Source organism: Callionymus lyra, chromosome 4 (assembly GCF_982586985.1).
Source record: "Callionymus lyra chromosome 4, fCalLyr1.hap1.1, whole genome shotgun sequence".
In the NCBI taxonomy this organism is placed as follows: domain Eukaryota; kingdom Metazoa; phylum Chordata; class Actinopteri; order Syngnathiformes; family Callionymidae; genus Callionymus; species Callionymus lyra.
The window spans coordinates 10,476,115-10,493,409 of record NC_141821.1 but is presented as its reverse complement, the minus strand read 5'-3'; the positions used below and the strand labels follow the sequence as shown (position 1 = coordinate 10,493,409).

At 39.9% G+C, this 17,295-nt stretch overlaps 1 protein-coding gene across 16 annotated transcripts in view; it reads right to left on the bottom strand.

Moving 5' to 3' along the window:
- svila (supervillin a) overlaps positions 1–17,295 on the bottom strand; it is a 67,232-nt gene that overhangs the window by 19,871 nt on the left and 30,066 nt on the right. For 4 of the 16 annotated variants that reach the window (XM_087788732.1, XM_087788720.1, XM_087788724.1 and 1 more), the window contains exons 3-15: positions 15,308–15,399; positions 14,883–14,946; positions 14,679–14,821; positions 13,965–14,616; positions 12,758–12,841; positions 10,636–11,412; positions 8,727–8,891; positions 8,277–8,311; positions 6,754–6,821; positions 5,344–5,480; positions 4,069–4,167; positions 2,500–2,770; positions 686–1,049 (exon numbers count right to left, since the gene is read on the bottom strand). In XM_087788732.1, the coding sequence (XP_087644858.1) occupies positions 686–1,049; positions 2,500–2,770; positions 4,069–4,167; positions 5,344–5,480; positions 6,754–6,821; positions 8,277–8,311; positions 8,727–8,891; positions 10,636–11,412; positions 12,758–12,841; positions 13,965–14,616; positions 14,679–14,821; positions 14,883–14,890 (2,803 nt within the window). In that variant the 5' untranslated portion in view covers positions 14,891–14,946; positions 15,308–15,399. The remainder of the gene's footprint in view (positions 1–685; positions 1,050–2,499; positions 2,771–4,068; positions 4,168–5,343; positions 5,481–6,753; positions 6,822–8,276; positions 8,312–8,726; positions 8,892–10,635; positions 11,413–12,757; positions 12,842–13,964; positions 14,617–14,678; positions 14,822–14,882; positions 14,947–15,307; positions 15,400–17,295) is intronic. The other 12 variants (XM_087788726.1, XM_087788736.1, XM_087788725.1 and 9 more) reach the window with 10 other exon arrangements.

Sequence of the window (17,295 nt, the reverse complement as noted above, 5' to 3'; positions counted from 1 at the left end):
TGATATAGTGCATACTTGAGCTATGCACTATTTAAAATATTACGCATTTATGCTATTTATAACATATACTATAAAAATAGTGCAATATAGTATAACAGAATAAATGAATAGCGTTTTAAATATTGCATATAATAATTAATTAGTATAAAAGTATAAATACATTTTTAACTTATTTATATTTATACTTTTATACTCATTAATTATTATATGCAATATTTAAAACGCTATTTATATATTCCGTTATACTATATTGCACTATTTTTAACTTATTAATAACTATATTTATACTTTTTATATATAGATTCATTCTTCTGTTTTTTTTAACGGTTGCCAAGCAACGAAATTCCGTTGCCAGTTTAACTGCTGTGTTTTCTGTGCAATGACAATAAAAAGTAATAAAGTTATTTTATTGGTAGAGATTTTAAGAAATATCCTAAATGTAAACATCTCCTACTTTTTAAACCATTTGAGAGTAGAGACACACAGAATGAGGGGCGTATTTTAAATCGATTTTATCCACACATCATTTGAACAAAATAACTCTTTAAAAAAGTAGAAAAAGTTGAGTAAAATACGTTGTGGTTATTAGTTTGATGAATCTTTCTAAACATTTGCAGTTGAACCCAAATCTACGGAATACAGCATCTAATGTAACTATGTTTATAGAAACATGTGTTGAGTTTACCTTCACTGATGGTCCGGCTCCTCTGTCTCTGCGAGCGATGGTCCTCCTCCCTCTGCGGCCTCTCCTCCCTCGGCTCCTCTCCTGGTCCTCTGGGCTCCTCCTCCTCCTCCCTCCTCCTCTGCCTCCCGCCCGGAGGCGGGGGCATGGCCGGCTGTCTGACCGCTCCGTCCGGGGAGGGCAGCTTCCTCTTCCCCGCCCCGGACTCCGATCCTTCCTCGGCGTCCGGAGACCTCCACGCCTCCCGGTCGGCGGTGCTCTGAGCCGCCGCCCTGGCGATGTGGATGTCGCCGGCGTGGTCGGTCGACACCGTGATGCCCTCCTTGAGGGCCGAGGACGGCGCCTGGGAAGAGGCTCCGTTGTGGAGCTTGTCGTGCGAGGGTGAGAAGGACGAGTCAGTGACTTGGGTTATAAAAAGTCAGCTCAAATCTCAAAGCCATGCCCGTCTGATCGGTACTAGATCAAACCTCGAACAATCACATCAGCATCGATGTGAAAATAAAACGCTTCGTCTTTATCTCCTTGTTTAAGTAAACATTAAAGTAAATTGGACAAAGATATACATAATTTACTGGAAAATAGTTTTGTTTCATTATCAACCAAATATAAAGACTGACACACAATTTAGTATCATGACTATATTGTAAAAAATGATAACTTTTCCTGTGTTTTAAACGTCTTCTGCTGAGAGAAACCATGCACTGAGACAAACAGCTTGTGCTGCGTTCAAGGACACTTTACAAAAACAGAATTAACATCCTCTATTTATGCAACTTTTACAAGTCAATAATACTAACTATAATAACTCAATAATAAAAGGTGGTTTCTAGTAATGGTCTGGTGAAGCTTCATGAAACATTGTCATGTTGTTCAGAGGTCAGTAGGTGGCGCCATCAGTTTAAAAATGATGTGATGTTTCATTAGAATAGTTGTTCAAAACAAAAAGGAAAATAGTGAAGAGACCGCCATCTAGTGGACTCTGAAAATAACGACACTGCTTCATGAAGCTTCATCAGACCATCAGTAACCGTTTCAGCTTTGATGCATGTTCTTCAAAATGTTGTGAGCAAACAAAAATTTTGAATTTAAAAGAATTGTTACCTTGGTGCCTGGTTCTGTTTTTATATTTCTTATTTTATGTGTTATCTTATTTCATTCCTTTATTCTGTACTGACACCACAAAAAAGAAACAACCTACGTTGTGTTTACAAAACTGACAATAAAAGTTACCATTTGAAGTTGCTACATATTTTTAAAATAGTGTGCCAAATATCGTATAAAGCGTCACTTTTATTTTGTATTTAAAATGTACTTTAAAAGTTGATATTTTTAACACAACTTTAAGGAAAATCTTTAACATTTTCTCATCACATTTTAGCCTTTAATGGTTTCCTGCTATCACGCTAAATGCTAATCAAGACGTACAACCGTCAACACAGGACAACAAACAGACCTGACACGTCAGTTCAGCAGCAAACAAGAAGCAACATTTCAAATCCATGGAGAGCTTCGTTCCTCAGACCCGAGATCTGCCGTCTGACCGAGCCTCGCCACAGAAGCCATGCACTGTCTCTGCCTCACGCTGACGTCACAGAAATGAACGGTCATTTCTGGTCACTGCTGACTCAGCATCTACAGCAAAGCCAACGCAAAACCGCTCAGGCTCTTACTTGGACTTCTTCAACTGGACTGTCACACAAGTCCAGGTCTTCCCTGCTGTCATTGTCTGAGAGATCCTGGACCAGAGACACCGCCCAACTAAGTACTCTTGTATCCACGCTGGGGCTACTTCACTCAAGAAAAAAAAAGACCCTCACCTGCTCCATGTCGCCCAGGGTGATGGGCTGGGTCTGGTAGCGAGCGTTGTTCCGGCGCTGGCGGGACCCTCGGGTGTGGGTGACCCGGGTGGGAGGCTGAGCCAGCCGGTTGAACAGCGCCATCTTCTCTGCCAGGCTGAGGGTGCAGAGGTCCGGCTCCTCCTGACCCTGGTTCTGGTCCTCCATTCTGGGACGCTGCTGGGAGGCCTTCGTCTCCTGCGTGTCCGGGGGCTGGCGAGCGGCAGCGCTGTGCTTAGAGGACGCCTGCAGGCTGAGAGGAGGAGGAGGAGAAGGAGGAGGAGATGGTGGTGAAGGAAGGCTGAGAAACATCCATCGTTCATGCAGGTGAGGCTCACACAAATGTTGCTGCAGTTCGCTTCATGCACACACGAGGGCAGTGTAACTTCTTCTCTGGTTACTGAGCTATAAAACCTACTGTTGGTAAATATGTAACATACAGGATGTGACATTCACTTATAATACTTTGACTGTTTTCATGTGGCTCTCATTAGGTCACAGTAAAATGATAAAACTGGTCCAGTGGTTCCTAAGTCCGTAACGGTAAGTACGAGTCTGATAGCAATATATATATATTTTTATTCTTTGTTGCTCAATATATCTTTATCATCTCTGTGTTTGTCCTCCTCTGTCAAACACCAATCAAATTCACTTCTTTCAACATGTGTTTCTGTTATAGAAAGTCTCTGTACAATTGTAGACATGGATAATATATGTATATTATCTTAAAAATCTTTTAAGGGCATTATATCAACAAAAATAACGTATTTTTTATTGGATATAAGGCTTCTTTGCAAGTTTTTGAGAGTTATTTGAAATAAAGTTAATATATAAAGTCTTTACAAACATTATACATAGTAACTTCATTGTTTATAATGAAGATCTTCATAACAAATTAATATAAAATAAAACATTCAAACAGGAAATTTAGATCATCTTCAAATTTTGATTGACAGCCCCTCTTAACAGTGGATAAAGTTGCCCCTTAAGATTTAATTAGTCCCCGACTTATCCTTTCTAGTAAAAAAATAACGGTACATCAAGAAGTTCAAACATGGACCAAATTGACCTGCACATGCGTGAAGAGCTATGAAGGGTAAAAACTGGGTAGCTAGATGAGTTTACTGAGAGGGAGTGAGACAAACTGGGATTTCAAGTTTGAACCTTTTTTTTTTTCATTATTAATGTAAGTCTTACTGACATCAGCAAAATGTCATCACTCTCATAATCCACAAACGGAAAATTAAAGCTTTGCATTTACATTAATAAATGTAAAATAATTGACATTTAGTTTAAATCTTTTCCTTATTTTCCATTATAGTCATTACTGTTGTTAACTTTTTTTTTAAATGTGATTTTCTTTGTTTTCATTCAAACTATTTTTCATTGTAAAAACCCATTTTAATCAAATCTAAAACCCATAAAATTCAAATAAACCCTGTAAATCTATACGTACTTGAAGAGACAAAAAGGTTAATAAGGTGCAACAACCCACGAACAAAGAGTGAACGTCAGTCGTGTTAGTCACACACCGTTTGGACCGACATGTACCTGCGGGTCAGCCGAGGGCTGCTCACTAATGTGGGACTAGAGGTTCTGGCTACAGCAGTGTGAACAGACTCAGTCATGGGGGGTCGAGAGGGGGCGCTACTGACATGAAGGACAGACAGAGAAGAATTCAAAATACATGATGTCATCATCAGATAAATCTCAACTCATCCTTTGTCTCAAGAGTAATCCGTTTAAAATGTGTAGTCCCTGAAACCAAAGTTAATAACTGGGGTAGGATTAACTGTAGGCTCTCAACAATGTCAACTGTTGCAGTACAATATGAAACTTAAGTGTCCGAGCTGAGGATGCAGAACTCAAGCGACTATAACATTTGTGACGAAGAACAAAGATTAAATGAAATGAACAAGAGAAACAAGAAAAGCACATTATTAACCTGATATTCTGTTGTTATTCTTTTCATTCTAGACGTGGCTCAGATACTGTGAGATTAAAAAGTACTTTGTTTTTAAGTTAACTGGACAATGTGGGAGGTTTATCATCTTAAATGTGGGAGACAAACCAACCACAAGTGTCTGAGAACATCCTGACTTTGTTTTTAACGACAAACTGTTCCAGCTTTAAGCAACACACACTACTATTGCCGTCTCATTTTGATGTTTTTAATCATGTACATGTACTGTCACTTCTTGGCAACAAGTCAGAGATGTTTCCCCAGATTTTTACGTGATTTTTTTACTGTAAATTGACACACATGTATGTTGTGATGAAAAACACTTTTCAAATGTTTGACTAAATAAAATGACTAAAATAAAATAATGAAAAGTTAAACCTCAGAATAATTGATATTTAAATTCTCAAATGTAAACCGCTATTGACATTGAGAGAAAATTGATGGTATGAAGAATTGAAGACATTGAAATGTTTTATTAAATAATAAAAAACATCAATATTACTGAATTGCTAAACAAGATAAGACCAAAATAATGTTGAAAATGGCAAGCCTGTAGTTTTAAATCGTGCTCTTCTAGGGACAATTTAAATTAGGGGACATAAACAATAGTATAAAATAAAAAATAAAAACTATTTATGCATTCGTGTAGCAGCTTCATATTTCCATTTTTTATAAGAACCTCGCATCATGATTATATACAAGAGTTCACTTATACACTGATCAACAGTAAAATAGCAAATCATTTGTTCTTTAGTTTTATTGCATCATTGATAAGCAGGTTTTGTGGATTAAATATAAAATTAAATACAAAATCTATTCCATTGTTATTGTGAGGAAATACGGCTTTAAAAACAGAGACTTACGTGGCAGCGATCACGACCTCTTCTGTGGTGACGGGTTGAGTTCTGGATCGGTCTTGTGTGCGTCTCAGTCTTCTGTCCACGGCAGCATTTCTGGACCGAGGTTTGGGGGGTCCGCCGTCTAGGCTCCTCTCCAGCTCCTGAAAGATTAAAAGATCATGAATGACTGAAATCTATCATAATGTCTAACGTCATCACAGATATGTTGAAGCAACTTAAAATACAAGTATACATTCTTAACAGTTGACATTTATTTTAGTGTTGATCAAGGATTCTATGTAAACAAATTAAAATTCAAGGCAAATTTTGATGGGTAAAAATGCGTTTTAGCCGACATGTGTAATGGATATTTTTGGACAATATAAATTAAATGTAAATAATACGAAGATAAAACATTAATTTATGTATAAACGTACCAAAACTAAAAAAAATGCTCACCAAAAATATCTTATAAATCTAAAAAAATATGTCTGAAATAAACAAAAAAACAGGAAATGTCATGTATATATACTGTATATAGGCTTCCTTAAAAACATTGTATTAATAAATTGACTACCTCGTTTAAAACACAAAGGAACAACATAACTGATTTATTTCACTCGTTTGATCAAAATTATGACTTTAACTTCTCTTACCGAAACAAAATTGCAGTCTTTAAAGTCCTGATTCTTTACAGGAAACACAGTAAAAGCGTGTCGTCATGATTTCATTTTTGAATAAGATTTTTAAATATAAATACTAAGAAGAGCGACATTCTTTTTTTTTTTTTAAGAAGAAAGGTCATTGCAACGTAAGATGCTAATGTTGGGTTGGCTCTTGCCGAAGCTAACTTGATGCAAAGTCAAAGCTTATACAATATACTGTCCATGTATATACATTATAATTTAAGGTAAGGTAAGGTAGAACTTTATTGATCCCTCAAAAGGTCTCCTTCGGAAATTATTTTTTTCCAATAGCCACAGCAAATAAAGAAATTTTTCACAAAAAATAAATTAAATTAAATAAGAACAAGAATTTACATAAAACATTAGTTAAAACTAGAACCTTTTTAATAGAAAAATATATTTTGGAAATATTTCTACATAGTTTTTATAGTTTTTTTTCTACATAGTTTTCAAGAAACTGTTAACGTCGAGCAACAAGACCGTAACAGTCGCATCATAACAGCGTCAGTCGATCCAAAGGTTCCAACTCTTTGTAATTCAGCTCGAGTCATTCTCACACATGTGCACAAGTGTTTCATTTCTACCGCGTCATCAGATTCACAAGAGAAGCATCTGGAACATCTCCAGGTCCACGTCCACTTAAATCAAGACATCGGAGGCATGATCGGAAACACGTTTCCCCGCAGCAGAGACCGTGACCAGCAACACAAACGGGAGTAAGAGAGAAAAAAAAAGGCAGGAATCTCACCCTGAACAAGGAACGTTTGGCAGCAACGCTCAGCTTGGCCCGATCGTCCAGCTTCTCCTCGTCCGCTGCTGGGAGAGAACGAGTCAAACCGATGGATGCTGACGTTTCAATCTTGCAATATTTAGAGCAGGAAGTTCTCAATTAGGCAGCAAACTAAGTGACTCGTGGCGATGGAGGCCATTATCGGCCGGGATGGAAAAACATATCAGTGATGGATATCGATCAGAAGCAGAGGCCGACTCAGGGTCGACAGTAGATACGTTTTGAATGATTCTCTGTGAATACAACCGTTCCAGTCATCAGTCCTTTCTTTAGATCAGACCTAGGCAAAGTGCGGCCCGGGGGCCACATGCGGCCCTTTGACTGTATTTATGCGGCCCTCGTAATGTCAAAGTATGATCATGTATAAATGGTTCTAATGCATTTATTACTAATTTACATTTTCACACAACACTTCCCTCCTTTTTGTGTGTTATTTTTCGAGTATATATTAATCCCTCAAAAAAAAGTTTTTTTAAGTTAATTGAAGAAATGTTTTGAAAAAAGGAATCTATACAAGAATAAAATTGCATCTTATTTAGCTTACTAAATGTCACGGCCTAAGGACGCATGTCCTTTTTTTTTAGGGATTTTTCGTCTTTCTTTTTGCTTGACGGCCCCTACAACACTCACGGAATTTAATGTGGCCCTTGTAGAATTTTAATTGCCCACCCCTGCTTTAGATATTTGGATTGATTACGTTAAGCATCCAACAACTAGTAGTGACGTAGAAATAATACACTAAAGTCCTGAAATAAGTGAGTTGGTCACCTAAACAGGGTATACCTCTGCCAAGGAGCCAACTTTAAATGTATAAAACTAACTTAATGATGAAAGGCAGACGGCAGTGTTTGCATGTTTGCTCTGTTTCGTGTTATAAGTGAGTGTCAGTTAGGAACTGATCACATCTAAATAGAAACTTTGTTGGGCCTGTGAGACCTGAGTGACAACCAATCATGCTTGATTGACATGTTAATGTCAGTCATCAAGAGGCAATTTCAGAATGTTGGTTTAATTCCAGAAACCACAGGGTGTCCAAAAAAACCCTCTTTGCTCATTAAATATAGTCCAATAAACGCTATAAATGGACCAATTTTTTTTAACTTTCTGTATCATTGTCCATGTATCATGTGATTAAAACCTTTGTGCAATTGACAAATCTTATCAGGAAAAACATTTCCAGTCATTTATTAGCTTTTTTTAAAATTATTTTTTAATGGTGAAAAGACTTTATTGACAACCTTTATATGAGCAGGATTTAAATTGCACCAACTTTAAAATATTTATAACGGCTTGGGGTGTGATTTAAACTTTTAAACTTGATACTTTTTCAGAAAGTCACTAGTTTTATCTATGAATGTGTCCGAAATACATTTAAAAAAGAAACAACTAACATAATACAGAGTTTAATATATTAATATATTTTTTCCTAGAGCTCTACTCTTCTCTTAAAGCCATAAAGATGAAATAAAAACATCTCTCACCATCAGTGGAAGCGAAGTCCGAGCTCACGCAGGACCTTTAAAAAGACAGAAAAACAAGTTAAAATTGGCCAAACTGGGCTCACATGAGCGAGTGTTATGGAGAGCATGGTTAGCCGTCGAGGCGCAGGATGTTAGTCGAGCATTAAGCGGCGGGTTGTGTATCGAGCGGTGACGGAGGGGGGAATCAAAAGCGGTTTAAGCATCAGATTTAAGTAGTATTACACAAGTTTGTTCAGCTCCATGTTCTCAGCAATCAACAAAGACTGATTCAGGTTGAAGTGGTCACATGGCACGACCCGCCGCTCCGGCCCAATCAGGAGACCTTTGGCCTCTAAGCTCCAGTGTGTGCTAATGTGGTTAGAGATGTGAGGAAGGGGGGGGCTCACGGAGAGGGTTTAGATGGTGGGCGACCACACTCGTCAGTTATACGTATGAACATGCAGAAAGTACCTATCCGTCTCCTTGTGTTCGGCAGACGTGACGGGCTGCGTCCTAAACCTCTCTGAGTTCTTTCTACTCTCGCCCGGTTCAATATACTGACGGGGCCTGCGAGCCCGCCCTCTTGCCTTTCTCCACGGGGCATCGAAACCCACCAGTAGGGCGTCTTCCGTCGCACTGAGGGGCCAATCGAGAGCGTCAGCGAGACGAGCGAGAAACACAGTGAAGGAGAGAGTTTCTCATGCAGATGTTTGACACGATCACAGTGCAAACACACAATGGGTGAAGTTAATGTGATCAACAACACTCGGCGATGAAGCTTCAGCTACATTTCTGCAGTTTACAAGCCGTATTTTTCGGACTATAAGGTGCATTTAAAATTCATTAATTTGCTCTGAAAGCGTTGTATGTACAGTATTAAGTCGGATTGATTGTTTAATTAGACTTTGGTGAAGCCGTTTCCCACTTATTGTCCCTTTAATCTGGTGCACCCATTAGTCCAATAAATACAGTTCTTTAATGTCCAGTTAAGGATGTTGTGCCCAATAATGGGGGTTCATTTTTGTGTAGTGTTGAGGTACTTATTTCAAGGAACTGACTCGCATACAAATGTTGATGCTCTCAAAGGTTCCTCTCTTCCTAATGTGTCATAAAGGTTGTGGGTCTTGAGTGGAGCCATGTCTGAAGTTAGACCCATGAAAGCAGAAGACTGTCAGGAGATGGTTCAAGGTCATAGGACAGAATAGTATGAAGTATAAAAATCTACCCCTTGTGAAAACTCAGACTTAGAAAACTAAGAAAGAGTCTAGTTCAGGCGTCTTAGCATCAATGGGTTTGTCACTCTCTGTGGCACAGAAAACAGCATCAAGATTATGTGAGATGCTGGACTGTAAGACCAGGATCGATGACAATGATAAGATAATGTCAGGGTTGCTTGGTAGATAATCTGGTGCTTATCAATTGGGTAAATCGACTACGTTGGAATAAGTTAGCTCAAGTTGGCGTCCGTTGAAACACAATGATATACCACACCAGAGTGTCCAGAGTGGTTAGAGTTAAATCTGGACCTGTAGCTCCTGGTAGTGAATTTCTCTCTGGTTAAAAAGGATGGATTAAGAATTACAGAAGAACCCAATAGTGCTTCCTTACATTTTGGTTCTAGGTTCCTTGAAGTCAAGACTGTCCAAAGCCTTCAATTATTTAAAGACTGTCAGTTAGTGAAGTGATTCCATGAAATCTGACCCCTTTTTTAGAAAAGTTTAGGACACTGTTTCCATGTCCCCCTGACAGTACCCGATAAAAACTTCAACGGGTTTACAGTGTTAAGATCTTAACTTTACTGCCTGATAATGGAGGTATAGGCTGAACCATTTTACCTCAAACTCTGTGGGCAGATTTAAACGTGATGGAGGACAGCAAATGGACCCCAGAAGACTCTTTGGACATCCCTGACCCATGATGTGTTTAGTTATAATCAGATCCCCTTTCTGTGTGTGTGCTGGGTACCCATGACGGTGAAGAACTGTTGCCATGATATACACATCGTTATGACTAGTGATGGGTTAATGATGTGTCATGGAACAGCTGATGATGTGTCATGATACAGCTGATGAGGTTTCATGATACAGCTGATGAGGTTTCATGATACAGCTGATGAGGTTTCATGATACAGCTGATGAGGTTTCATGATACAGCTGATGATGTGTCATGGAACAGCTGATGAGGTTTCATGATACAGCTGATGAGGTTTCATGATACAGCTTCCACATTATCACCTTCACTGTATCAAGAAACTTGTCTACCGTCAGACGTTAGGAGACAGGACGGCACTTTGGACTTGAACTGCAGCAGTGTGGACGCGGCGTTAGTGATTAGTCATGATGGCGTCTCAGCAGGCGGCCGGCGAACACGTGACACCTACGGATCAGCTTTGCGTCGGGTGGGGGGGGTGGAGGCGCTCTCCAGATACGAGTGCCGGAGCTGGGCCACCGACACTCGGGGGTCCGCGGGGGCTTCTCCGTTGGTGCGACTGTCTGGCTCAGCGGCGTCTGGAGGAGCCGGAGGGTGGTTCTGATGGTGGTGGTGCTGATGGTGGTGCTGATGTCTCTGTGGGTCAGCAGAGTCCAGCAGAGACGGGATCGGCGCGGAGTTCTGTGGACCGGCAAGGGCAGCTCTGGGCTGGAGATGACCAGCAACCGGGCCCTTCTGGACGTATATGGCATTATTAAGGGGTCTGTTGTCGGCGCCGAGATGATGCGAGATGTTCTCCACAGGAAGATCGGCCGCTTCCTTGAACCTCGATCGACCCCTTTGACCTCCCCTCGATGGCTCTTCTACCTCGGCCTCCACCCTGGTCCTCACGGGCTCCTCGTCTGCTCTTCCTCTGCGCGGGTCTTCCGTGCTTCTCTCCCGGCGGCGGATCTCTGAGGGCAGCACGGCTTTCCTGCTTCTCAACAGACCTTCGGTCTTCACTCCCTCTGGATCGTCCAGCTCGTCCTCGAGCGGAGCAGCTTTGAGGGGAGCAGCCGAGGCCATGGAGAGGTAGCCAGAGTGTCCGCCCTGGTCTCCCGGCGCTCCGGACCAGGCGTGCTGGACCGACGGATGATGATGATGATGATTTCTGTGATGAGCAGGTAGATCCAGCTCAGGACTTTTGTGGCGACCACCCTCCCTTGCCAGCCTCTCCCTAACTTTGATTCTTCAGGGAGACAAGGAGCAGGTTTAACCCTCAAACACAGATTCAAAATGGGGGGAAAAAAAACAATATTAATTTCAGATGTTTGGTGGATAATTTGGTAAGAAAACACGGCAATGAACTATTCGGGTAAAGAAGCCGATTAGTTTTTTTTAGAAGCGAGTTTTAGATTATTTTTAATTCTTCTACATCAAATATTAAAAAGTGTATTCGGTGTATTGCAATGTGCCTTCAAGCCACTGGAGGGCGCCGCTCTGCCTATGATGGTACTTGAGAATCAAACAAATGCGTGCATTTCATAAAACACAGAAACATCGACATCATTATTTACTAATACCTTTTGGAATTTCAGTAAAGTATATTCCCGAGTCACTCTACTAAACCCTTCCATTTCATGAGCTCTTGAACATGTAAAACTGTGTCAACAATCATTTAAAAGGACAATAGTATAATTTAATACAAATCTACACTTTTCAGTCTTTTTTTACCAAGTACCTAAAAAATGTTACCACATCTGGAAGGTTTCACATATAATATTACCAACACAATTCATTATTGTAATTTATTCATATTTTTTAACATAATGTTTAATCATTTCATTATAGAAATGATGCACTACTTTATATTTCTGTTATACCTTATGTTTCTATTATAACAAATAAAAGTATAATTTCGTATTTGAAACCTCAGGGTAAATAGTCATCAATAATATCCTCAAAATTGGTTTATGGTAGTTCATCTTTACTTATTATCTTTTATAAAAAATGCCAAACAACAACTAAACAATTTAACAATTAAAAAAGGTAATATTTATAGTGGTTCTTGCCTAAAGTATGTAAAATGTCTTATATTTAATTGTCTATATACATTTATTCTTTTATCATTGGGAAATGTAGATGGAAAAATTTCAGAAAACATACATTATTACAAAAAATAACAAAAACAATTTAAAATAAAATAGTAAACTACTATAAAAACAATGATAAAATACTTAAAACATGAATGTCTCTGAAATTCATGTTTATGAACCGAACACAAATGAACAAAAGACACACAATCCACATTTATGAAGTGTTGTTGTGTTCATGATGAGTCAATAACTATTACTAAAATAACTATTACTAAAATAACTAGTAGTGATCGAGCCTTAATGCTTTACTAAAGCACTGAGTAGTGCTAAAGGGCAACAGGAAGTCTCCACACAGCAAAGAAGTATCAGTAAAACTGCGAGGAATGTTTGGGATGATGAAGATGGATTCTGTTAAAGTGCACCTGGATGGGAAATGAGGGGGTGATTTCGGAGGGGGGGTAGAGGGGGATGGGGGGCACACCACCAGCTTGTGTGTACCTTGACGGCCAGTTGATAAGAGACTGTGTGTCACCGTCTGCATCGGTCTCCAGGAACCAATCAGAGCACAGTTTGCCACTGGCGCTGTACCAACGGAGACGCGTTGAGGAAGGTGTGAGTAAACGGGTCAAAGTTTAGAAAACGTCTTCTGGCATTACACTAATATTAATTCCATCATTTGAACAGCTATTCAAACGTTGTTATCACATGGATTCTGGAGTTTTTCCTGTTGTTGTTATGATTTACTGGTGCATCCCAGAGCCTGTTGGGGGTCAAGGAACTTAAAGGAACACACATCTTCCCAGTGACACTGAAGCCGTTGCTCTCCAGCAGAGTAAGTTTAGCTCAGCCTAGTTTTCAAACATCTGTGGGGGGAATGACAGGAATAGAGCCGAGCAGTAAAACTGTCAAATGGATGCAGTAATAAATTATAGTCAAATCCCTTCTTACTCTTTTAGTTTTAAGGCTTGAAAGGTTTTGAAACCATGATTGAAAACACAGTGAAATGCATGAAATACAGATTTTAAATTGAAAAAGAATGAACTGTCTGTTGAAGTAAAAAGAGATAGTATAGGTAGACTTTGCATTAATGAATCTATGGTGAAAATGGGTGACATTGTGAAGAACTGACTCAGTGTGTGACAAAACACGACAAGTTTGTGGCTGAAAGTGACAATGACTTCTTTGGTTGTTTTTTTTTCGTCCTGCCGTTTGCATTACAAGGAATTCTCAAAAAACATTTTTTTATTTAACTTAATTTAAATAAAATCTAATAATTAGGCCACCACGACTTATAGATATACTTGTATAAAAACATTTTCTTCCTCTCCTACATTTAGTTCATGAGGGTTAGAGTAGGTTCTGCTCCATACATTTCAGTTATTCTGTTCACTACTACAACTAACAAAGAAAAGTCAAACTTAATTTTATGAAACATCAAAGAATCATTAAAACGAGGAGTAAAAACAAAATATTGGGAGTCGTTTCATGATTTCCTTGAAAGATGCGTTTTCACGTAGATGATAAATAAGCTCCTTGGCGGTGGTATGGACAGTCTTTGTGCTCATCTAGTTATTGAATATTGTTAATGTTTTGTGAGGTGGTACCTGCTCCTTCTTCTGTGGCTTGGGAAGCAATAGCGCCCCCTTATGGCGATGAAATACAGAACTGCTATTTGGATTTCAAAGAAGTTGTACTTGACACTCACCCTTGTCTGCTGAGGATGGCCTGAGCCTGCTGGTCGATGAAAAGGTCTCCAGGAGAGACCCCGTGTTTGGGTGAAGAGAGGGAAGAACTCCTGCTCCTCTTGGGGGAACTGGGCGGGACCCCCGAGACCGGCTGCCTGCCGCCGACGCCAGTCGAGGAAGATGTCACATCCATGTACGCCGAGGAAGAGTCCGGGGCGGCGGCTCTGCGCTGGTTCTCCAGGTTCATCAGTCTCTCCCTCTCGGTGAACGAGTCGGCTCGGATCCGAGTCTTTTCGGTTGGCGGGTCGCCGTGCTGGGTCGAGCCCCGCGCCGCCCGTGGACTGGTGACGGGGGCGTGGGCTACGTCCTCCCTCTTGACGCGCCGCTCCGAGCATTCGGGCTCTTTCCGGACTCGACTGTACTGGGAGGGATTGTCCAGGTCCGGCTCCTGATCCAAGGTGATGCCGTAGCGCTCGGCGAGCTGGCGGCGCCGCTCCGCTTTGTAACGGGCGATCCGGGCGGCTTTAGACTCCATGTCTGGAGCGAGGGAGCGCGAGCTGGAAACAGGTTCCGTGTGAGTTAAAGACTTGAATTGAGTCCTGGATTCTACTGGCAGAGACATTTTAGCGTCCGGGTTTTCAAGTCCCTCCATGTCGATCTGCTGGACCGTCACTACAAGACAGAGCGAAAGTTAATGAGGAAAAAAAACAACTAAATGTCTAGTGTCCTCGCACCACTGAAGGGCTCACAGGGGTCCGAGGCCCTGGTGTAGCGCGGTGTGTCCTCCTCCAGGAGTCTGTTGGAGACCAACCTCGGGATCAAGGATGGATGAACATCTCCCTCGATGCCCTCCAGTCGACGGGCAATACGCTCCTTTCTACTTTGATGACATTTAATTATGCAGGTATGTTTATTTATAACATTTAACACCAGATTACCTGTTCATATCACAGTCACTGACGCTGGTGGTGATGCCTTCAAATCGCTTCCTCAGTTCCGAGACTGCAGCGGAAGAAAAATGTGGAAAATTAATGTAGCCACATGCTAACAAGTCAATGTATTCTTCTAGATCAGCGTTTTTTTAGTGGCCGGGGGGGGGAAACTATCCCCCACTTTGACAACACCCGTCTTAGAAATGTTTCTATTTTAGTTCTTTCCATCCATGCTGAGGTTATTTTGTTAATTTAATTTGCTGGGGTGACCACAAGACAACCCACTTTTTCTTCTTTCAGCAATGAATTTGCTTGTTTGCCAGTCAACTTTAGGCTGGATGATGGTGGCGTTAGAACTTATCCAAAAAACATTTTCTCAGGAGATTGTACCAAACAACTGGACATCAAAGTGACAGCGAGGCTCTGGTTACCTTTGGGGAGGTGGGCCAACAGGCGACCATCAATATCCTTGCTAGTTTTATTCAAGTCTTCTTTTTCGTCAGAGGAGAATTCCTTGTGAAAGCTGTGGGATGCAGAAAAAACACCAAGAGTCAGTGAAATGGAGCTGAACTGTGGGAAAGCTCAGTGTTTATGGACTGACAATGGAAGCAATTGGAAGAAAAAAGGAATGGAGGATTAGGAAATAGTGAAAATAAAAATAACATTTGCTGCTTCAGGCGTTTGGCCTGATCCGGAGAAATCGGAATAATTGGGCACCAAAGCCGTCAATCAATCATCCAAACGGCACATTTTGTGCCGTAACTTTTTAAAGCCTTTAATCCTGAAAATGTTTACACAAAAAAAAGATTGACTTTGTTCTCATACTAGAACAGTTCAGGGAATTAATTCAAAACCACACGTTTTTAATAAAAGTCGATTTGGCAGCAGATTCCTGAAGTGAGTAAATAATAGACAATAAAGTATTGTGACATAAAAAAAACAGGGTATAATCAAGCTTTAGACGGTTTAGCTTTACTTTCTCTTTTATATATATGACCCGGGATTTTTAATCCTTCCTATATATCCATCCCTCCATCTTTTCCTATCAGGAGTTTCAAGAGTGAGTCAAATTTAACCCATTTAGCCCGTCCACCCTTCACCCTGGTCCTCTTCATGTCCTCATTTTTTACCATCCATGGACCCAACTGTTGTCTTTCTCTTCCTCCTTTGCTTAGTCTCTACATCACTACCAATCCTCTCAACCTCAGTATCTTCATATTCAACTCTGCTTCCTTCCTTCTCAACTTTTTTACTCTGCATATCTAGACCATAGTTATATTTATTCCACCTTGTCTGCACTCGCTTCTTCACCTCCCACCTGTTTTTATTCTCCAATTCAGACGCATGTTTTTTGTCTTTTTCCTACTGGTTTACGCAGATTTTTTTTCTTATGCTCAAACATAAGTTTACAGTTTACAGAGAAAGAAATGATTTCATGTTTTCAATGAGTACTTTTTGCCTTGATCACTAAATTCTTTCCTTTTGCATTTTTGAAAGATTGTTCTTGTGAAACATATAACATAATAATAAATACATAACATGAGAGGTATATTCATATTATTATCCCTTATAATCTGACTTATTTTTCATTTTACTTAAAAACAATTATTAAAAACTGCTACAATTTTAACATGACTTAATTGTAGCTACATCGTATTTCAATATTTTTTCTTAATTTTGATCTTAATCTAGTTTAAATGAATTTCTTCACAATTAAAGATCTTTTTTTCAAGACAAAATCAAATCCAAGCAGAGAATGACGACCAGGATTAGAACCTTTATGTGTGCGTTTCATCCAGATCATCCGAAACTGGGATTGAACCGCAACTTCTCAGGCTACAAGCTGATCTCTACCGTCCAGATACGTTTACTTGAAAAACTTGATATTCTTTTCATATTTCAATGCTTGTATTTGACTCAGCTTGGTCATTGTTTCCCAGATGCAACACTAATAGACTCAGAGACTCATTCATTCCTCGTGCTATTAGACAGTTTAGTTTGTGGGCAGGAGTGAAAAGATGATTCTATTCCGTGTTAATCTTTGTATCCTTTTTCTTTGTTATTTTTCTTTGATCTATGTTCTTTATCTTTAGATTTAGATTGTGTCACCTTGCACTTTCTTTTTATTGCGCTTTGTTCTTCTTTTATGAAACTATCGTCTATGTTGCTGTGTGCTGGAAAAACAATTTCCCGAAGGAGACCTCCAGAGGTTCCATCCATCCATCCATCCATCCATCCATCCATCCGTCCATGTAAACTGTCACTGTTGGCTCTGAACAGAGAAAGTGAGCATTCATGTTTAAAGACAAATACTTGTTTAGCATGTATACTGAACTAAACTACTCATCAGATACTCTTGTAACTCAGCTTCGAATCCTAAAATTATCATAACCTCTTGGTTGACAAGTAACACATTCAG